The 22,712-nt window shown below is 43.9% G+C and overlaps 1 protein-coding gene across 1 annotated transcript in view; it reads left to right on the top strand.

The window, feature by feature from the left end:
• Positions 1-22,712, top strand: part of INPPL1 (inositol polyphosphate phosphatase like 1) — a 31,967-nt gene that overhangs the window by 1,400 nt on the left and 7,855 nt on the right. Inside the window, exons 2-19 of the mRNA XM_074217308.1 lie at positions 2,430-2,493; positions 2,787-2,931; positions 3,094-3,232; positions 3,629-3,775; positions 6,378-6,471; positions 6,657-6,746; positions 6,939-7,037; positions 7,215-7,365; positions 9,329-9,435; positions 10,139-10,241; positions 10,730-10,926; positions 15,419-15,536; positions 17,113-17,209; positions 17,790-17,928; positions 18,719-18,818; positions 19,066-19,154; positions 20,837-20,918; positions 21,049-21,138. Of these exons, the coding sequence (XP_074073409.1) occupies positions 2,430-2,493; positions 2,787-2,931; positions 3,094-3,232; positions 3,629-3,775; positions 6,378-6,471; positions 6,657-6,746; positions 6,939-7,037; positions 7,215-7,365; positions 9,329-9,435; positions 10,139-10,241; positions 10,730-10,926; positions 15,419-15,536; positions 17,113-17,209; positions 17,790-17,928; positions 18,719-18,818; positions 19,066-19,154; positions 20,837-20,918; positions 21,049-21,138 (2,051 nt within the window). The remainder of the gene's footprint in view (positions 1-2,429; positions 2,494-2,786; positions 2,932-3,093; positions 3,233-3,628; positions 3,776-6,377; positions 6,472-6,656; positions 6,747-6,938; positions 7,038-7,214; positions 7,366-9,328; positions 9,436-10,138; positions 10,242-10,729; positions 10,927-15,418; positions 15,537-17,112; positions 17,210-17,789; positions 17,929-18,718; positions 18,819-19,065; positions 19,155-20,836; positions 20,919-21,048; positions 21,139-22,712) is intronic.

Genomic DNA, 22,712 nt, shown 5'->3' with positions numbered 1-22,712 from the left:
TTGGCTCCGAGCACATCTGGAACAAAATAGTTTAGGAAATCTGAAGAAGCTGGCTGAATCCTTCCTCTCTCCCTCTCATCCCCCCCCCCCCCCCAGCCTCAGCTTTAATCTCTGGGGAGTCTCCACAGAGGCCTGAAAGGCCTGGACTTTCATTGTCTCATCCGTGTTTCCCTTCATTACTATGCCTTGAATAATTGGTCTTGAACTGAGTATTTTCCTTGAGACCCTAAGATTAGTTCCATTTTTAAAATTTTAAACCTGGTCTTACCTCTGTTCCAGTGTCTTTCCCCTGTCTTCCACCTACTTCTCTCCTATACTGTCTCATTTATTCAGTTCCCCACTTTATTTTCCCTGTTTCTTTTCCCTTTATTCTCCCCTCCCTATTTCTTTTCCTCTTTTTCTCCCCTATATGCACATATACACACTGTCCCCTCAGGCCCCTAGTTCATGCTTCTACCTCATTCCTCTCTCATTTCCCTCTCCCCTATAAATTCTTAATCTTTTTGCATCTTCTCCCCCATCACGCCCTCCTTTTCTGCTGCCTGTTACCTCCTGCTAATGAGGATGGGGTAGGGCTTAGTATGGGCAACAGAACCTGGGACCTTATTGGACCAGCTGTCTAAATAACATGGATCCCTTGCCACCCCTTCCCCAATGGAGCCAGTTAGGGAGTAGGAATGGGGGGATGAATATAACTCATCCTCCTCTTGAGGAAGTCTCCTCCCCTCTAGGGTCCCAGATTATGAGGGCTTAGGGGTTGGCAGGTCAGCTGCTGATGGGGAATGGGGGACAGCTGTGATCAGGGGTGGAGAGTTAGACCTGTTGTTGACTAGGACCCGGCAGCCAGAGAGGCCCTGAGACTGCCTCAGGGTAGCTCTGTCTGTCTGGAGACTTCAGGCTCCTTGTTCCTGTCTTGGAATGGAGTCTGGGATGTCTGGGATTTTCTGCTCTACCTGAGTCCTGAGCTGGAAAGTGCTGTGGGAGAGAAGTGGAGCAGAATAAACAATGGCCTACCTGATAGTTCTCTAACCTTTATGACACAGACACCTTCAACTTTAGTGTGGTAGAGAGGCAGAGGACTGGGCATTCAGAAACCTGAATGTGGGGCTCTCCACATGGCCTTGGGCCAATCCCCTTATCTCTGAGTCACAATTTACTCATTTGTAAAATGGGAATGATGCCTCCAAAAGCAAGGAAAGCACTTTGTAAGTTTTGATGTCTTTCTGTAAGTGCCAAAAGAATAAGAACCGTTATGCTTACTGCCACATGGGAGTTTGCAGACACACTTTCACACACAGTCACCATGGACTCATAATTAATACATGGCCATAGGTGGAAACATAGACCCACAGATATAAACATTGCCCAATCATATTAATACATACACACACACACACATACACATACATACAAGGATAGAAACAGCTGTCATTTGCCCATTCTAAAGATTCCTAGTAGATAGAATTCACCGAGTATGTATATAGGGATCTTTTTGGGGCAATGGTAAACAGGATTGTCCATGCCTTTCCCCCATAATTAGACATATTCTCAGGTGATTTCCATCTCTAATTCCAGTTCTAATCCCAACTCAGTCACTTTTTGAGACTCCATTGGGCAAATTACTTGTACTTTCTGGGTCTCATTTTCTTCATGGGCAAAATAAAGGGACTGGGCAAGCTGATGCCTTCTAACTTGGAATCCTGTGATCTGTAGCAAAGGAACCCCTCACTTCCCTCCTCCATCCTCCAGCCCTCCCCACCCTCCGAAGTCATTGAGTCAAGATCTGACTCTTGGTGCTGCCAGCAGAGCCACTGGGGTGACAGCTGTCCTTTCCTTCTGCTCAGCTGTTGCCCTTTGTCTGTCAGTGCCCACCCAGCACCTTCTGCCCCTGTCAGTCCCACCTCCCCAGCCTGGCTAGCCCCAGTCCTTCAAGACACAGATCTTTCTCCTTCCAGTCTGGGCAACAGTAAATGAACATGCCTACCTCTGCCAGCCAGGCACAGATGCATACAAAGACAATATGTTTATGTTTGTACACACATGTATGTGAATTATGCCTATATTCAGATAGACACTCATGTGTATGTGTATTCACACATGGTACCTTTTCCTGGGACTGTCTTGAACCTTACCTGGTTGGGGGTAGGGAGGTGGGGAGGGTAAGGTGGTGGAGGACAGTGTTTAGACAGCTGGGAAGCTGACAAAGGCCCTGCCTGTCGCCTGGGGCACCACAAACAGGGCATGCTGCCTGCTCCTAGCCTGGACTCCTCCCTACTCTGCCAACATCTAAGGGGCTAAGTGGAAAGTTTACTCTGGTCTTTCTGTTTGTATTGGGTTTTTTTTGGGGGGGGAGGGTAGCAGCTGGGGATTGAGTATACCAGTCCATGTTGGAGACCTAATCCTTTACCCTGTTCATTGCACCCCCTCAGGTACCAGAAACATGTTCATACCTACCGAATCCTACCTGACGGAGACGACTTTCTGGCAGTGCAGGTGGGAGATTCTGGCCAATTCTTCCCTTCCCCAGGCTTGCATCTGCCTTGGACAAGTTGTGTTGCTTTGTGTGAATCACTAAACCTTTCTGAGCCTTTAAAATGAGGGGTGGAACTCATGATCTATGAGGTCCCTTCAGGCTCTGAATCTGGGATCTAGATGCCCCCCGTAGTCACTTCCACAAGTACTTATTAAAAGCCTGCTGTAAGCTAAGCCCATAGCCCTCTTTCTCACCTGCCCCTTCCCTCTTTTCCAAGACTAACTCGGATTCCCACCCCTTGATTTTCCCACAGTCATCCCAGGGCATTCCCGTCCGCCGGTTTCAGACACTGGGAGAGCTTATCGACCTCTATGCACAACCCAACCAAGGTCTGGTTTGTGCCCTATTGCTGCCTGTGGAGCGGGAGGCTGAGGTCCCTGATGAGCGAGACTACTCGGGTAGGTCATAACCCCTGAACTCATCTCCTGAGTCTCTATTATCACTCCCCTTTACACCCCCTTCATCCTGTTAGATTGATAGCTGGGAAAAGAAGCTGCAGATGATGGACTGGAGTTGGGTTAGGCTGTCTATATAGACAGCTCTGCTGGGATTTTTTTCAGATGGGGAGGATGAGAAGCCCCCACTGCCTCCTCGCTCAGGTTCTACCAGCTTCTCTGCGGGCAGTAGCATTAGCAGTGTGGCTAGGCCCAGCAGTCCCCCACCAAGCTTGGAGTCCCCCACTACTCCTGCTGCAGAAAGGTAAGTCTCGTCTCCTTCCTTAAAAATAACACCTTCCTTCACAGAGAAGTAGACTCCTCCTACCCCACTGCAAACACACACATAAGTGAACCTGCCTCAGTCCATGAAAATATCAGATTCCTTTATCACTTATAGAAAGACACCTCTCCATCTCTAGCCCAGGAGATGTGAGTCCTATCTCCCTTCCCATCTGCTTCGCTACAAAGAGATGAGATTTCCCCCTAGGAGATTGACTTCACATGAAGTTGCCATTACCTCCTTCTTGTTACCAAGACATTGACATAAGCACCACCCCCTTGCTATCAGGGACCCCAGGGGAACAAAAGGAGATGGGGGTCAGAACTGAGAACATATTGGGGTCCCTTCCCCTGAACTTTCTTCTTCTGCCTTCTGCAGTGCCCCCAATGGGTTGAGTACTGTCACAGTTTCCCATGAGTATCTGAAAGGCAGCTATGGGCTGGACCTGGAGGCTGTTCGGGGAGGGGCCAGCAACCTTCCCCACCTAACCCGAACTCTGGTCACTTCCTGCCGAAGGCTACACAGGTAACCCCTCACCTCTGATTTCTCAAATCTACCTGGCCTGTAGTTACCATTTCCTCATCTGTGCTGTATATTCTTTCTTTCTTTTAAAAAAAAAATATTTATTTATTTAAGGCAATGGGGTTAAGTGGCTTGTCCAAGGTCACATAGCTAGGTAATTATTTATTTAAGCTTCTGAGGCAAATTTGAACTCAGATCCTCCTGACTCCAGGGCCGATGCTCTATCCACTGCACCACCCAGCTGCCCCCCCTGTATAGTCTTTCTACCACAGACCAGAAGGTAATTTGAAGAACTGTCCAGGAGACTGGGGACTGAACTAATATAAGGCAGTAGGATCAGGAGAAGCAATGGAGTCAAACTTGACCCTGCTTCCCAGATATCTGTTTTTGTTTTTGAATCTAGTAAATCTTGATTAATCATTTCTTCCTTTCAAAGTCAGGAAAGTAACTCTCCTGTCATGGAACACATAGTCTAGTGTGAGAAAGCAAGGTCTACACAAGAAAGTAAAAGCAAAGTGCACACAAAGTTATTTTGAGGGGAAAGGGGCAAGAGTTTGGATAACCGAGATGTCTAGAGCTACGGGCAAATGTTCATTGGGGATTTTGTTGTCATATAACATACCTAAGTTTGTTCTGCATTACTAACATTTCTAGACAATCTACAAAAGATAAATTAAGTCCCAGTTTCTGGAGATGCAAATGTTCACACTGAAAAATTTAACCACAGGCTCTCCAGAACACCCCCAAGGATTGTTCCAGAAAAGTTTCTCAGGGTAGTTGACACATAAACAGTGCCTTAAAGAATTCTCTGATTCCCATTAGACTGTGAGCTCCTTGAGGGCAGACTGTCTTTTACCTCTTGTGGTAAACAATAAATATTTTGTTTTTGTTTTAGAGGAGAAAGCATTGTAGACATGCTTCTCAGGCATCTTCACTTGGATGTCCAAATAGAATTTAAATTTTCCCTCAGACTCATCTCTCCTTATTTCCTCAAACTTCCTTATTTCTGTTGAAGTCATTATCACTTTGTATCCCTCATGTTCATAAGCCCTGAAGTCATCTTTGACCCTTTCCACTTCCAAACCCCCCATTTTGAATCAGTTCCCTGATCTTCTTTTCGATGCTACTTCTCCAACAGCTTTCATACCCATTCCCTTCTGTCCATACATATTCACATAATCTCAAACCTAGCTGAAATCCTTATCACCTATCTCCTGGGTTATTTCAATAATCTTGTTTTTGTTTTTGTTGTTGTTTTTGCAAGGCAATGGTTAAGTGACTTCAAGGTCCCACAATTAGGTAATTATTAAGTGTCTGAGGTCTGATTTGAAATCAGGTCCTACTGACTCCAGGGCTGGTGCTCTATCCACTGCGTCACCTAGCCGCTCCTCGATAATCTTCTAATGGACCTCCTGCTCTCATCTTTTCCCCCTCCAATTCATCCTCCAGTCAAATTTCAAATTGACAGCTCTCAAAAAGTAGGTCTGGTTATTTGTCATCTTCAGTAGCTTCTTTATTACCTTCAGAATAAAATACAAAATTCTCAGTCTGATATGTAGAACTCTCCATAATCTGGCTCCCACCCACTTTTCCAGTCTTATTTTACTTTCTTCTTGCTATATGGTCTCTGTCTGAATCAAAGTAGCATTCTGGCTGTTAGCCATTCATGACAGTCTCTCATTTCCTGTCCTGTACAAATGGTCCCTCATGTCTGGAATGCCTTCCTTCCTGACCTGTAGCTCTTGGAACCTCTAGCTCTTTTCTAGGTTTTTTTTATTTTTATTTTTAGGTTTTTGCAAGGCAAATGGGGTTAAGTGGCTTGCCCAAGGCCACACAGCTAGGTAATTACTAAGTGTCTGAGGCCGGATTTGAACCCAGGCACTCCTGACTCCAAGGCTGGTGCTTTATCCACTGCGCCATGTAGCCATCCCCCCTTTTCTAGGTTTTTTAAAAAAGAGATTGTAACAATTTTTTACAATCTCCATAAGTCTTCAGTAACTCTCCCATTTGCCAGGGCTTTATTTATTAGTTTGCATTTATTTTGTTGGTTTCTTGTATCTACTTATTTCATTCTGTTTTGATCTTGATTTCTATCACCTAGCATGGTACTTGGGACAACAGTGTGTGCTTCATGAAAGCTTATTGAATGTTAGACAAAACTTTCCAGCAATTAGCACTCTCAGTGGAATGGTCTACTTTGGGAGGTAGTAAGCTCCTCATTATGGAAGGTCTCCAAGCCAAGAATAGATCACTGTCAGCAATGTCATAGAAGGTGTTCTAGAAATTCAGGGGTGTGTTGGACCATTTCCATTCAGGGATTTCTCTTCAAGCAGTAAGGCTAGATTGAAGTCAGGAAGACCCAGGTTCAAATCCTGCCTCAAATACTAACTATCTGTGTGACCCTGGAAAAATCAGTTAACTTTTTTTTTTTTGCCTTTGGCTTTGACTTCATAATGTATAAAATGATGATAATATCTATGGTCTCCTTTATTTTTAATTCCATGCTTTTATAATTAGAGGACTTTTGCAGGTCCTTTTGGTTATTATTCCTAATTGTTACAATATATTTTTCTCCCTTCTCCCTACCTCTTACTCCTGGGCCCAGTGAGGTAGACAAAGTACTGTCTGGCCTTGAGATTCTTTCCAAGGTGTTTGACCAGCAGAGCTCACCAATGGTGACCCGGCTTCTTCAGCAACAGGTGGGTCTGGGACTGGGGCATCTTTCCTTTTTTTCCTGGAGGAGGGTCCTGGTATTAGACCTGGAACCTGGATAGGGGTAAGGAAAGGAGGAGTCCTGGGGCTTCCTCTGCTTGGGACTTGGGGAAGTGAGTATGGATTTGGACCTTCATTAACCTTAGGGGCCCTTCCTCTCTTCCACCTGCAGAGCTCTGCCCAGACTGGAGAGCAAGAGCTGGAGAGTCTGGTCCTCAAGCTGTCGGTGCTAAAGGACTTCTTGTCTGGCATCCAGAGGAAGGTGATCTGGCTTCCTTGTCCTTAGCCTGATCTTTAACTTAACCCCTGAACTCAAACCTTAGTCCCATCTCTGACAGTAACCTGACCCAGGAGTCGTACCTTTGATCTGGATTTATTACCTACCCCTTACATCTGACTTTATAACTCCAACTTTGACCCCAACTCCAACTTTGACCCAGCTCTTTTTCCACAGGCCTTGAAAGCCCTGCAAGATATGAGCTCTACAGCACCCCCAACCCCACTCCAACCGTCCACTCGTAAAGCTAAGAGCATCCCTGTGCAGGCCTTTGAGGTGGGGACCAAGGGAGAGGGAAGGATTGGGAGGATGGTCCTGGTCTCTTTGGGGTGGTCTTAGGGGGCTCCTGAATTTGTTAAAGTGATAGAAGTTTGGTCATATGATTGGCATTTGATCAGGGGAAGGGTGTCTCTCAACATGGGAAGTCCATAGCTTTGATCTGACTGGTTGCAGGTAAAACTGGATGTGACTCTAAGTGACCTTACCAAGATTGGGAAGTCTCAGAAGTTCACGTTGAGCGTTGATGTGGAAGGTGGGCGACTTGTATTGCTCCGGAGGCAGCGGGACTCCCAGGAGGACTGGACCACATTTACACATGATCGAAGTGAGTTCTAGGATGAGGGAGGAAAGGGGAAGGAAGAGTCAGGTAAGGGGCCCAAAGGGCAAGGGAATCTAAGAAAGGCTTGGTCAGTTCAATTCAGCCTACCTGGACCAGCTGGACACAGGGCATTCTGTTAGGGAAGGACAAAGTCTAATCAGAGGGTTAAGACTCAAGTAAAATGGCTATTATTTTCAATAAATCTGACTTTAAGTTCCAACTAAAATTTCATACTTTTACAGGAAGCCTTTCCCAACTCCTCTTAATTTTAGTCCCTTTCTTAATTATTTTCTATTTATCTTGCATATAACTAGTTTTAATATATTTGTTTGCATGCTGTCTCCCCTAATAGATTGTGAACTGTTTTAGGGCAGAGTCTCTTTTCTTCTTTTTGTGTCCCTAATGCTTAGCACAATGCCTTGTTCACAGTAGGTTAATAAATGTTTATTGATTGATTGATACTACATGATAAATGTACCTTGGAACACAAGTAAAACATTAGAACTTGACTTTAAAATTTGGCTAAAAATTCAGCATGTGAAGGAGAGGGAGACTATTTTCAACCTCAAGTCTAGGGAAGAAAGGTATAGATAGGAGGTGAGTACAGGGGGAGTTCTTTGGGCAAAATTGTTAAGTTTTGTTGGAGTAATATGAAATAAAAGTTGAAAATGATTACTGAAGGCATCAAATACCCTGCCAGAAAGTTTGAATATTGCTGAAGCATTTTGAGTGAAGGCCTGATATGAGTAGATGTTTGGATAAATAGGATTATTCTAGTAATTTGGAAAAGGTTCTGATAGAGACAGCCTAAGATTGAGAACCTGGAAGATCTAGGTTCAGAACCCATTTCTAACACTGACTGAGTGGTCCTAGGTAAGTCATTTAACCTCTCTATAGCTCAGGATTTGATGTATTAACTCATAGAAGAGTAGATCATTAGTTTTGTGACTTCAGAGGCCCTTCTAGCTCAATTCCTGTTTTTACAGATAAAGAATCTTAAGGAGATTGTCCAAGGTCACACAGGTAGTAAGCAGCAGAGGTGGGATCTGAACTCTGACTTCAAAGCCATTCATCCATTTTTCTCCTGGACCTTGCTGTTTCACCCTGTGTAATCTGCTTTGATGGAATAATTTTTTCCTACATTGATGAGAAATCACAACTCTAGTATGTGAAAGATGGATTGAAGCAGGGGAGAAGAAGGGCAGGAAGACCTATGAAGATGCTGTTTTGGAGGTCCAGGCTGGTGGTAGTAAGAATTAATATTGAGGCAGGAGAGAGAAGAAGAGTGATTGAAGACCCATTTCAGAAAAGGAATCCATAGGATTTTGTAGATAACTAGTTGGATGTTAAGAGGGGAGGGAGTAGGAGTCCAGGTAACCCAAGGTTATAAATTGGTAAAACCAGTCAAAGCAAGTTTAAAGAGGAACATGATCATACGTTTTGCTTTGAGGTATTAGTGGGACAGCCTAGCTCAGGGGTCAGCTTACTGCTGTTTTTGTACAGGTCCTCAGGGTATTGTCCACTCTTGGCTGATGGCACAGGAGAGAGGTCTAGAGGCTAGAGATAAAGCATTGGGGGGCATCTCCCCAGGGTGGGAGCTGCAGCCAGGGCAAAAACTGATGTTGTCAAGGAAGAGAATGTTATTTGCTTCATGCCTGCAGCAAAGTGAACTTGTAGGGACAATGAGGTTGGAGAATCCCAGGGTGCCTGGGCTACACTTTCCCATACCCTTCCTGAACCTGGGGGATGGGACCACGCAAGAAACATTAAATAGTCAGAGTGGTAGATCATATTCTCTCATGTCCAACAGTGAGAGGAGATGACACAACATGGGGCAAGTGCTTGGGGTGGGACTGGGTGGGGGGGGTAGACAGTAGAGGTTGTTGTGTCTGACATACAGGGCACAGTAGTCTTTGCATATGTCTGTTTGACTTGGCCTTTTCTCCTGGGGTCCCCTCCCCACTCTTAGTTCGCCAACTGATCAAGTCCCAGAGAGTCCAGAATAAGTTGGGCATTGTGTTTGAGAAGGAGAAAGAGAGGACCCAGCGGAAAGACTTCATCTTTGTCAGTGCCAGGGTAAGATAGAGGGGATTGGAGAGGGGTGGGAGGGGGATGAGGGAGAAGGTACAGCTTGCCCAGAATGTGTAACATTGAGGAAAGTGGTGACAGAACCAAAAGAAGGTTGGATCATGTGGAACCTAGGCTTGGGACCTAACTTGACTGGTGTTATTTTGTCAACTACAAAGGAGTAGTAAAAGCTGGGGATAAAAAAAAAAATCTAAAAAATCACCTGAGACCCTAGAATCATTTGGTCCAATGCCCTAATATTACAGAGGAGAAAACTAGGACTCAGGGGGGAAGTGAACTCAAGTCTTTAAGGATCCCACAGGGCTTATAAGTTTAAGGAAAGAAATGGTCAAGGCCAGGAAAATTAGCTAAGGCAGAAGAAGGAGAAAGGATTCATAAGTTGCTATAATTAAAAAAAAATCCATCCCTTAGTGGACAGCCAGATGAAGTAGTTGGTAGAGTGATGGATAGAGCACTGAGTCTGGAGTCAAGAAGACCTGAATTCAAATCCAGCCTCAGATACTTACCTGTCTGCTTCAGGTCATTTTTACAGAACCCCAGAATTGAGGAGGTGGATTTGTGGAGTTAGCTCCTATTTAAGGCCATAACTAAAAGGAGGCTGGGGAGACAGCTTCCATTTTGCTCAATGTTCAGGTGGGAAGATCAGCAGCCTCTCCCTGGCTCACTGTCTTTTTTTTTTTTTACTTCCTAGAAGCGGGAGGCATTCTGCCAGCTGCTGCAACTGATGAAGAATAAGCACTCCAACCAGGATGAGCCAGATATGATCTCCATCTTCATTGGCACCTGGAATATGGGTCTGTGTTCCTTGGGCTTGCAAGGGGCATGCTACAGCAAGACTCCCAGTGGACAAGAGTGGAGGGAGGAAAGGAGTTATGGGGGGTCTTGGGGGGTGATGTGGATGAATCTAAACTGGGAGGCTTAGGAATAAGAGTGGCCTGAGTACTGGAGGTCAGAGTTGGGAAGGCCTGGGATCCTCAGAAAAAAGATTGGCATGGAAATGAATTAGGGTAGACCTGTGGCTCTGTCACAGAAGCCATGGGTACCAGCTTGGGGATCCTGGCAAGATACTTAGCCTCAGTATTCCCATCCATGAACCAGAAATAATTAAGATTTTACTACTGACATCACAGAGTTTTAAGAAAAGCAATTTGTAAGCCTGGTGTAGTAGTTGGAGTTGCCATCATTTTTCTCTGCATTGCTGTTGTTATTTGAGAAGTCCCAGAGCTGAAGAAGTAGGGTCTGGTCACTCTCCTCTGATGCCCTGTCCCTTGTCCTCCCCTAGGCAGCGTGCCACCCCCCAAAAACATAACCTCATGGTTCACCTCGAAAGGCCTGGGGAAGACTCTGGATGAAGTCACTGTGACCATCCCCCATGACATCTATGTGTTTGGGACTCAGGAGAACTCAGTGGGTGACCGGGAGTGGCTGGACCTTCTTCGAGGTGGCCTCAAGGATCTCACTGACCTCGACTACCGTGCGGTGAGAAGTGTGATGGGTTCTAGCAAGGTCACCTCCCTGGACAAGGGCACCATGGGAGGATTTGGTCTTTCCTATTATATTTAACTCCCTCATAGCTCTATCTCAGTCTGGTTCTTTTTTTCCCTTTTATGGACCCAAAGATTCCTTTTATTCAGCCAGGGCCTAAGATACATACTTGATGTTGGGGAAGATTCAGATCTGAGGGAAGCCATAGTTCCTGTCCTCAGAGAGCTTCCAGTTTAGTAGGCTTGGCTATTTGCTGGAGACTGGGGCTCCTCTATCTTCTCCTTAGCTTAGTTCCTGAAGAACAAGGGGTAGTGGCCAACCTCATGACTCCCCCTCTAGACTGCAAGCACAGAAACTGGATCTGGCCCAGCCTTGGAGCTTCTGAGGGAGAGGACAGGGAAACGGACAGTGATTGTGCTAAATGAATAACTCTGGATGGTGGTGTCCAGAGCAGGGGAAGGGATAACCCTAATACACTCAGCTCCCATCTCAAGTGTTTTGTCTTCCATTCTGCAGCCACATTTTTGGGAAGATTTTGGCAGGCTGGAGTTCATCCAGAACAGAGCGACCAGACTGTGGAGAGTTCTGGGGATCATGCAGTAGGAGGATCAGTTGAAGAAGCTGGGAAAATTTAACCCAGAGAAGAGAAAGGGAATTAGGGAGGAAGTGGGCTAGCTTGGGGGAAGAGGGATTATTTTTATTAAGCTTAATCCTAAAGTTTAGAGATATAGAAGATCCCAGAGAATTCAGTTGAGATCATTCTACAAAGAGAAATCATGAGACCCACATTAAGGAAACAATTCATCTGGTAGTTCTTGGCAGCCAGAACTTGAACACAGGCCTCCAGACTCTAAATCCATTGATCTTTCTCTTACACCATGGTACTAAGAGGTCAGAACATATACTAATAGTCAGATAGGTGGGCTTGGAATTAGGAAGACCTGAGTGAAAATCCTGCCTGAAGACACTGTGTGACCTGGGTAAGTCCCTTAACTGCTATTTGCCTCAGTTTCCTCAATTGTAAGATGGAGGTATTAATAGCATCATTTACTTCTCATGATGATTGTGAGGCTCAAGTGAGGTAATATTTGTAAGGCACCAGGTATATAATAGCTACTTAATCTTATTTGTTTTCTAATAGGTGATGGTGATATAGGCATTTATATGTAAATACATTATTTAATGAATATTCGCAGTAGCCCAGGGGGACTGGTTGTATTTTCCCCATTGATTCTAGAAAGCATCAGACCTGGATCCAAGTCCAGAATTTGTTCTGTTCCCCTCCCCTTCCCCTAACACAAACACACACACACACACACACACACACACACACACACACACACACACAAAGTCATGCTTCTCAGAGAATAGGATTAGGACTAGTTTATGTGTTAGTAGTACAGGAGTGACAGTTAACAAAGACAAATTTCAATTCAATATAAAGAATTTTTGGACACAGAGCTATCCACAGTTTACTGGTATTGCCTTATTAGAGAATAAGTTTCCTAACACCTGAGATCCCATTAAAAGCTGAGTAATTTCCTGGCAGAGGTGTTGATGTGGTGGGAGGTTGGATAGGCTACCGGACAAGATTCTATGTTCTAATGAAAAATAGGAAGAGTTAATTGAAAATTTTAAAGTACTGATTTGAGTCCTGTCTCAGACCTCTACTATGTGTCCTCGGGTAAATCACTAAGTCCAAGTATTATCCTTAAAATCTGGAAGGTGGCTGGGAGGCTACTTTTATCATCATCCCTGTTCTCCATTTAAAATATCATTGAGTTAGGTCTCTTTCCCTCCATTCTCACAGGAGGCAGTCATCCCTTTTTCTTGCTCAAGGCTAACCTGACCACTCATGGCCTTGACTTGATTCTTTCCACTCTCCTTTAGGACCTTGCTGTGTTAATCATTCCTTCTTTGTTTTGAGTCCCTGCTGGCTTTTTTCCTTCAGTCCACAAACATGCACTGATCTCCCAAGTCGCTGATCTTACCATCCTATAGAGTTATCGTCCTATCTCATTTGTCCCTAGGACTCCAAACACTGCCTTCACCCCTTCACTGCACACTATAGTCTAAGATGATCCAAGTTCCATCCATACTGCCCCACTCTTTCCAAGGTTTTCAGTGATATACTGATGACCAAACCCAGTGGTCTCTTCTCATAGAATTTAAAGGTGGAAAAAAGATCCTTTTAACCCCTTCATCTTATAGAGGTATAAACCACAGCCTTGAGAAGAAAGTGCTTGATCCAGGGTCATACTCTCAGTTTTTATCTTCACCTCTCTGTAGCATCTGACATGACTGACTTCTCCTACCTTCTGGTTACTCTGGTCTCCCTCTTGCGTCTCAGAAACTGAGTGATGCTTTCAAAGACCAGTCCTTTTGATTAGAAGTTCTTGCCTCTCAAATTCTGTGGGCATCCTTCCCTTCTCCTAACCTTCTGAGAACCTACTAGATGTTACTGCTAAGCATTTTACAATTATTTCAGTTGATCCTCAAAACAACCCTGAGTAGATGCTTTTATTTATTATCATTATTTTATAGATGAAAAAGCTGAGTTAAGTTAATTGGTTTGCCCAAGGCACACAATAAGTAAGAATCAGGCAAGATTTGAACTCGGGTTTTCCTGATTTTAGGTCCAATGCTATGTCTACTGTTCCATGTAGCTGCCTCAGAATCTCCCAATCCCCTTTCTTCAACTAGTTATCTGCTAAGTGAGTATCAGCACACTCACAAGGTTTCAGGAAAACTCATGAGAGGCAACTTGTTTGTATTTAGTAACTAGGTGACCCTGGACAAGTCACTTAACATCTCAGCTTCAGTTTTTTACCTATAAAATGGGGATAAATAATAGTACTCACTTGTCTGAATCAGAAAATCAGAACCAGCATCAGAATATTTAAAGTGCTTTGCAAACCTTAAAGAACTAATTATTAGCTGTTATTATCATGGTGAAATGTATCTCAAAAATAGCTATAGGTGGGAACCATAGGACCATTGAATGTTAGGACTAAGAGATTAAACCCAACTCTGCTCAGTTTGACTGAGGATGAAGCTAGCTCCAAAGGGAAAGGGCTCTCTCCCCAAGGTCTCACAGACCTTAGAAGAGTTGGGTATGTGATAGCTGGGCTTTGGAATTCCCATTTCATAGTGTAACCCTGGCTGGGTGAAGAGAGTTGATCATTTGGGGAATCTAATTAGTGGGGAAGAGCAGGTCAGTTCCCTGGGTCCAGAGCCTGACCCTTCATGCCTGATAGGGAGAAGGAGCCAAAGTCCTGCCCTTGAGGAAGAAGAACGATGTAAGTTCAGGTCCATAAGAAGGGGGTTGCAAGAAGTGTCCAGGGCTGAGAGCTGGGAAACCTCAGTGTCAGCTCTGTCTCTGCCATTGCCTCTGTAACCATGAGCAAGTCTCTTCCTTCCCAGGATCTCAGTTTTCTCCTCTGTAACAAGGGGATTTGGACACAGTTTTCTTTCTTTCTTTCTTTCTTTCTTTCTTTCTTTCTTTCTTTCTTTCTTTCTTTCTTTCTTTCTTTCTTTCTTTCTTTCTTTCTTTCTTTCTTTCCTTCTTTCTTTCCTTCCTTCCTTCCTTCCTTCCTTCCTTCCTTCCTTCCTTCCTTCCTTCCTTCCTTCCTTCCAAGGCAATGGGCTTAAGTGGCAGCTAAGTATTAAGTGTCCAAGGTCACATTTGAACTCAGATCCTCCTGACTCCAGGGCTGGTGTTCTATCTGCTGCGCCACCTAGCTGCCCCATGAACATAGTTTCTCTGTTCTGGATTTGTATATTCTATGCTTTTAATATTACTTCCTGTGCTCTAAGGTTCCACCCCCATTTCACTTTAGTTCTGACATTTGTGCTCTAAGGTTCTTACCAGCTCTGGCATTCTATATTCTAGGATCCCTTCTAGTTCTGGTGTTTTGTGTTCCAAAGACTTTCAGCTTTGGGCGTTTGATATCCTATATTCTAAGGTTCTCAGCTCTGCCCTAGTCTCTCAGGTGTTGTGTGGTAGAGTACTTAGATTCTAGAGCAGGTCTGGGAAAGTGTCCTAGAAAGAACTGAGACTCAGATTGAGTCTACAAGGATAGGGAAGTTTCACCTAGATGAGCAAGAAAAAGAGTATACACCAAGGGGAGATCAGGAATGTGAGAAGATTGGGAATGACTGGAGAAGAACGTGGGGAAGAATTGGCACAGGGGAGGAGGGCAGAGAATTGGACTTAGTGAAGCAGCTAGGTCCCTACCTACTTCACCAGTTCTCTCCCTTTTAAGATGAAGATCTGCAGAAGGTTTGGGTTAAGGTCACCCAGAGAATGTTGCCACCATTTTGCATCCTCCTGCCCTTAGGCTATATAATAAAGAAGGGCAAGTTACCTCCCAAGAGCTTTTAGGACCCTGGACTCTTCCAGACTTTATTCCCTAAGGGTGGGAAGGATGAAGGATACCCCCCAGTTCAGGGCTGCCTAACTCTGGCCTCTCTTCCATGTCCTCAGATTGCCATGCAGTCTCTGTGGAACATCAAGGTGGCTGTGCTTGTGAAGCCGGAACATGAGAACCGTATTAGCCATGTCAGCACATCCAGTGTGAAGACAGGCATTGCCAACACCTTGGGTAAGAGACTGAGCTGAGGTTAGGGACAAAAGCCCTGAATTTAGAGTGAGAGCTTGGGGCTTCTTCTCCTTATTTATTGCATGGCCTTGAACAGGTGACTTCTCTTTGAATTCAATTTCCTTATCTGGAAAAGGAGGGAGGACACGTTGAACTCCAAAGCAAAGATCCTGAGAGTTCTCCATAAGGCCACCCTATTGAGGTTGTACCTTTGGATCTCCCACCTTGTCAATTCTACCCCACCCCAGGATTCCCTATCTTGGGGTCTTCCCGAGGCCCAGCCCATTGAATCCTGCCTTTTGTCTATCTTCCTTCTCCTGTCCTAGCAGTGTCCAGGAATCAAAAGTGATTTGGGGAGGGTAGGGGGACCAGAACTTACTTGAATATTAGGAGCTAGTGATTGAGAAAAAGTTGGGCATGCCTCACCCTTGGGGATACTTGTACCTTTCTGTATTCTTGGATTTCCTGGGATGATCGTGCAGTGGTGAGGAAGATGCCCGGTTCTTTCTCTTCCTGTTGCCAGGCAAGTATAGCAGACAGAATCCTGGACTGGATCATTGACCCTAGATTCTCATCAGTGGCAGAGGCAGAATTTGTTGTGGGACCTCAGCTGGTTCACTGCCCCTCTATGGGTGACAGGTTCTTCTTCTGAATAACAAAAGGATGAGAAAGGACAATTAAGGTTTCTTTAGTTCTAAAATTCTAGGTAAGAGAACCATAGGATCAGACCTGGAAGAGATCTTAAAATCATATATTCCCGGGTCTTTTAATATTCTGTGTGTCATTGTCCCCTTTTCCAGTCTGATAAAACCCAGAATCCATGCTCAGAGTGTAATTTTTTATAATTTATAACTGAAAGAAATGCTACATTTTAATTAGAAAACAAATATGAATTTTTTTCCATATTCAGGTTCAGACTCCTAGGTTAAAGAGCCCCTGATATAGGGAAATCCCCTAATTTCATGGAGGAGGAAACTAAAGGTGAATGACTTGACTAAAACTAGTAAATAGGAGAACTTAGGACCTCAGACTTAAAATCCAGTGTCTTTCTGTTTTCATATTTTTCTCCTCAGATCATGCTTCTAGTCTTTTACCATTGCATTTGATCCACAGGAGTTTCTCCTAGTTTTGATGGCTGAGGTCCTGCACCACTCAGAGATGAACCCTGGCAACCACTGGTCACAAGAAAATAGGGTTCTAGCTGATGGGTCTGTTAGTGTATCCTGGTCAGGGAAGGCACAAGGGAATGTGTAGTGTTGGTGTAGTGTCTGGGTATCTGCAGGCACATTTTTACCTCCCCATTTGGGAGGATTTACATAGTGATTCATCTTGGTGTCTGAATTTAGGGAGATTTCTTCCTCATTTGATCCTTTTCTATAAAAGCAGTGGGTTAGACAAAGTTATCTCTAAGATCCTTGAAAAGGTAGAGTCCGCAGATTCATCTCATTTCTTTCTTGAGTGGGAAGGGGTGGGGAGGTGGGTTGGGGGCGGGGAACAACTCTTGTAACCTCATGTGGTTTTCCTTGATGTAATATGAACCTGCCATGTCTTCATCCTGGTCCTCAATCTTCCCCCACAGGTAACAAGGGGGCAGTTGGTGTCTCTTTCATGTTCAATGGCACTTCATTTGGCTTTGTGAATTGTCACCTCACTTCTGGCAATGAGAAAACTGCTCGGTAAGGAACTAGAGATGGGGGCTGGGCTCTGTCAGAGATTATTGTCTTCCCCTGGTTCACTCATTCTCTGAGTGAACCCTCAGTCACCCCTATCTTCTATCAAAGAGAAAGTTCTTATCCCAGAAGCTAGGCTCTTTGGGTTTTTCAAACAGCAGATTACTATAATCATTTCCTGTTATCTCTTTTGCACCTAAGTCTATTCCACTGACCCACCACTCTATTTCTTAGCCAGTACCAGACAGTTTTGATGAACTGATGCTTTATAATATAATTTTAGATCTGGCAAGGCCAAGCCACTTTCTTTTGTACTTTTTTTCATTAAAAAACCCTTGATATTCTTGACATTTTGTTTCTCCATATGAATTTAGTTACAATTTTTTCTAGTTCATTAAAGTAATTTTTTGGAAGTTTAATTGGTAAGGCACTAAATAAGTAATTTAATTTAGAATTGTCATTTTTATTATATGAGCTTGGCCTATTCATGAGCAGTTGATATTTGCCCAGTTATTTAAACATCCTGTCCTCTAGAAATTCTCTAGTCTCCCTGGATGACCCTTTTCTTCCATTTTCTGCCTTGTAGGAGGAATCAGAATTATCTGGATATCCTTCGACTGCTGTCCCTGGGTGACCGACAGCTCAGTGCCTTTGACATGTCTCTGCGCTTCACACATCTCTTCTGGTTTGGGGACCTCAACTACCGGCTAGACATGGATATTCAGGTTTGGGAGGAGACAGATATAGGCAGGGATGGGTCCATTTATTTACATGCATTCTGTATTTATTAAAAAGTACCTATTATTAATGAATATGGAATACGTGGGTGTGAATGGCCAGGTAAGGACAGAGAATAGATCTATAGATTTTGAAGGAGGTGGGCACAGATTGTCAGAACTGGAAGAGGACTTGGTAAATAGATTGTGGAATGTCATATCTGGAAACATCAATTGGCAGAACTGGAAGGAACCTTAGAACAGAGAATGTTAGAGCCAGTAGAGACTTTAGAACCCTAGAAGATACAATGCTAAAGTTGGAGGAAATCTTAGGACAGAATATCAGAGCTGGGAGGTATTTCACCTCTACCCCCTGGCTTCCTTTAAGACTCAGCTCAAGTCTCCCTTCTGCCGGAGATCTTACCCACTCTTCCTCATTGCTAGTGCCATTCCTCTGAGAGCACTGTCCTTTTACTCTGGATATATTTTGAATGTATATAGTTATTTCCATGTTTCCCTCATCAGAATCCCCATCAAGCATGTTTTTGCTTTTCTTTGTATCAATAGCATTTAACACAGAGACTGATCCATAGCATTTCATAAATGATCATTGACACTTAGATCAGAGAATATGTCCTTAGGACTTAGAATGGAAGGGAAAATGGATGTGAACAACCATTTATTGGGGTTGGGAGGTCAAAATTTGAAGGCTTTAGATTTATTCATTGGGGTTACTTTTTAGGCAAATGAAGGAGAAATTCTCACCTGATTTTTACCTCCCTTTTTCCTTTCACCCCAGGAGATTCTCAACTACATCAGCCGGAAGGAGTTTGAGCCCCTTCTTCGGGTGGACCAGCTCAACTTGGAGCGTGAGAAGCACAAAGTTTTCCTGAGATTCAGTAAGCGTGTGTGTATGTGTATGCAGAGGTAGACTGGGGCAAGGAGAGAGTCAATGAAGAGATGCCTGTCTTTTGAGATGTGCTGAATTGATGAGTGGTAAAGACAAAAAGACTCTGGGGTTAAAGTAGAGGAGAATCTCTTAAGATAGGGTTTTTGTTTTTGTTTTGTTTTTGGTGGGGGGGAGGGTCTTTTGATGGGGGGGGTCTCTTGCTTTGGGATTCCTGACTGCCCTATTTTCCATGCTAGGTGAAGAAGAGATCTCTTTTCCCCCCACTTATCGCTATGAACGTGGTTCCCGGGATACCTATGCCTGGCACAAACAGAAACCAACTGGGGTAAGTAGGGAAGAATTGGATGGTGGTGGGGTAGGGCAATGGCTGATTCTGCTCTGTGATCTTGGAGGAACCACAGAATAATAAATCTCAAGTTACAGAATTTATAATGTTATAATTTTGCAATTTCAGGCTTCGCATCTTAAAGCACTCGGTATTTTGACTTGGTTGTCCCAAGACCCTCAGAGCTAATAAGGGCTTTAGAAATTTCCCTGGGGGGTAGGGGGCAGCTAGGTGGTGCAGTGGATTAAGCACCAACCCTGGAGTCAGGAGAACCTGAGTTCAAACATGGTCTCAGAAACTTAATGACCTAGCTGTGTGACCTTGGGCAAGTCACTTAACTCCATTGTCTTGCAAAAATCAAAAAAAAAAAAGAAAGAGAAATTTTCCCTGGGGGGCTGGTCCTTAGTCCATCCTTTACAACCTCCTTGATACAGGATCATGTAGACCCTGCTTAGAAAGAGGCCATTTAATTTTTCCCATCTGTCAAATGGCACAAGCATCCTCTGCTCTGTCAGCCTCATAATGCATCGAGTGAATACATATGTATAAAAGGGCTCACTCTACACATATGAGAATTGTTGGTGTTATAAGAAGCCCCTCAGAGATGGAGTTGTGATAGAACTAGTTGCCACCTTCAGCCTGGGATGGAATCCAGCTTCCCAGACACTGTCCTGGAGATTGTCACCTCATTGATAGTCTAAGACCTTCAGAGTCAGCAACGGGATTAACCCCCTTCACCCATAAGACTTCCCTCCTTACCCTGGGTTGTTGGAACTCAGTCCTGTTAATTCACCACCACCACCACCAGCTCTAGCTCCTTCCCTGTGGCATAGCCATCGACTGCTGCCCTTAGTCACTTCAAGTAAGGGCTAGTTTTAGCAAGAGTTTACTAGCAATGAGGGATAGAGTGAAATTATCCAGAATATGTAATTTAGAGGGAGTTACGGAAATATTGAGCCTGGGGCCAGAGAATCTTGTCAAAGACCATTTTTGGTTGGATCACACTGTCCAGTTCAAGTTTAGGTGGCTAAAAAAAAACCCAAACCAACCCCACCCCATTCTCTGGGGTTCTGGGCTTCCCTCCATGTGGAGTTGGCCACCTAGCTTCCCAGGGTGACCCACCAAGTATGCTTCCCCTCTCTTGGCTCTGGTCTAGCCAGCATTGAATTGGCAACAAGAAAACTAGGAGGGTTCAGATTCCAACTCAGTCAGTGACTCACTCTATGATCATGGGCAAGTTCTTTTCCCTTATCTCTAAAATGAGAGGTTTGGACCATGTGACCTTAATTCCTTGTCAGCTTGAACAGTCTATGATTTTGAAATTAGATAATCTTTGAGGCTCCATTCCTTCGCTATGGTCTCACCATTCCTACATTGTGTGTTTTAAGGCATTTCTACATTCTACATTATTTTTTATTTAATTAGAAGCGGTATTAAGGACTGGATAGAGGGCAGAGTGCTTGTTATGTAGAAAGGGCTTAATAAATGTTTGGTGATTGACTACCCCAGTTCCATATAATCCTGCTCCCTCACGTTTCCCTGTATTCCTGGACAAAGCAGTTCTCTGTACAATTGTAATAATGAGAGACACACCCAGTTTTTGCCAGCAGTCATATGGAAGAGCCATTCCTGTACCTGGACTACTCCTTTCCTCCACCTTCTAAGCTTCATTCCATCTCCAGGTCCGGACCAATGTACCCTCTTGGTGTGACCGCATCCTCTGGAAATCCTATCCTGAGACCCATATCAATTGCAATTCTTATGGTAAGAATTGGGGTGCCATGATGGTGACGACTGATGGAAAGTGGTGCATCCTAGCCTTGGTGGGGAGGAGGTGAAGGTGACAAGACTTTTGTCTCCTCAATTTTCTTGCTGCTTGCTAATAACCCCATAGGTTGCACAGATGACATCGTCACTAGTGACCACTCCCCAGTGTTTGGAGCCTTTGAAGTTGGGGTTACCTCCCAGTTTGTCTCCAAGAAAGGTAAGAGAGTGAATCCTTGGGATTCGTGGGAATCCTTGTCCTCTCCCATGATAGCATCTCTTTTAGACTCTATTCTCATTCTTGGGACCAAAGATACTAGTTTCTCTTCTTTTGAGACCTTAGTTCTAGGTCCTCTGCTTTGTCCCTATTTTTTTTCCTGCTCTATTGGTGCATTTGGGGTGGGGTTGTGGGGGAGGACATGCCAGGACCTAATCTCTCATATTCTCAGGTTCTAGATTTTCCTTCCAGGATTGAAATTATAGCTTCTCTACTTTTTTTTTAATCTCAATTTTTAAGTTATTTCAGTTATCCTCTGATTTTAGTTTGGGCTTTCCTGGATTCAAGGATTAAAATTCTAGGTTCTGTCTTTTTCTTTTAGGTTCTAAACATTTTCTTTCTCAGTTGAATTGTTCTAGATTCATTCCTTTAAGAAATAATTTATCTCACTGTGTTGTTATGAGGCTTAAATAAGATAAAAACTATAAAGCACTAGGCTAGTTTTAAAGAGTTACATGTAGTGGTCAGAATAATTTTGACTTTTCCTTTCCCCTTGGGCCCATGTTCTTGATTCTCTCCCTCAGTTTATATCCCAGATTTCCCTTTTTTTCCCAGCTCCAGGTTCTAGACTCTCCCTAGACCTTTTAAAGCCTGGTTTCTATATTTCTGTGACTTCAAGTTCTAGATTTTTCCCTGTGGGAACTTAGATTTTCTCTTTCTGGATTTATTGCCCTTGTCCTGTTTCTGTGAATCTGTGGTTTGAGACTCTGTGACTGGTCTTCATCCTATTCCATCTCATCCCACCTGTTTTCTTGGAAAGAAATTACTTTCTTCAAATTCAAAGAATATAAGAATTGGAATAAGTAGCTTGTGTGACCTTGGGCAAATCATTTTCATCAGACAGTATGCTAAGCACTGAAGATATATACAACCTATAGACAAGAGAAATAGGAAATAATCAACAGAGAAGGGCACTAGAATTAGGGGGATGGGGAAAGACTTCTGAAGGAGGTGGGATTTTGGCAGGGACTTGCAGGAGGCTAGGAATCTAGGAGACAAGAGATAGGGAGGGAGAGTCAGGCATGGAAGAAATGGAGAGAATTCCAGTGAAAATACATGGAAGCCAGAAATGCAGTGTCTTGTGGGAGGTGTACAGTGTCACTGGATGGCAAAGTCCCTGTTTAAGAATGAAGTGTAAGACATCTGGAAAGGCAGGAGAGGGAGCCAGGTTATGAAGGGCTGTAAAAGCCAAAGGATTTTATATTTGATCCTGGAGCTGATAAGTAGCCACTGAAGTTTATTGAAGAAGGAGGTGACATGGGTAGACCTGCACTTTAGAAAGATCAATTTGATAACTTAATGGAGCATGGACTTTTTTTTTCTGAGTCATTGTTTCCTCATCTGCAAAATGGGGTAATAATACTATTAGGCAATTAATTACAAGGCAGAGTGAATAGAGTGCTGAAATGAGGAAGACCTGAGTTCACATTCAGCCTCAGACACTTACCGGGCAGGTTTCCTCAACCATTAAATAGGAAACATAATACCTTCCAGGGTTGATGTGAGAGGTCAAATGA

Source organism: Macrotis lagotis, chromosome 1, assembly GCF_037893015.1.
Source record: "Macrotis lagotis isolate mMagLag1 chromosome 1, bilby.v1.9.chrom.fasta, whole genome shotgun sequence".
NCBI lineage: Eukaryota > Metazoa > Chordata > Mammalia > Peramelemorphia > Peramelidae > Macrotis > Macrotis lagotis.
This window is presented reverse-complemented; position numbering and strand designations above follow the sequence as displayed.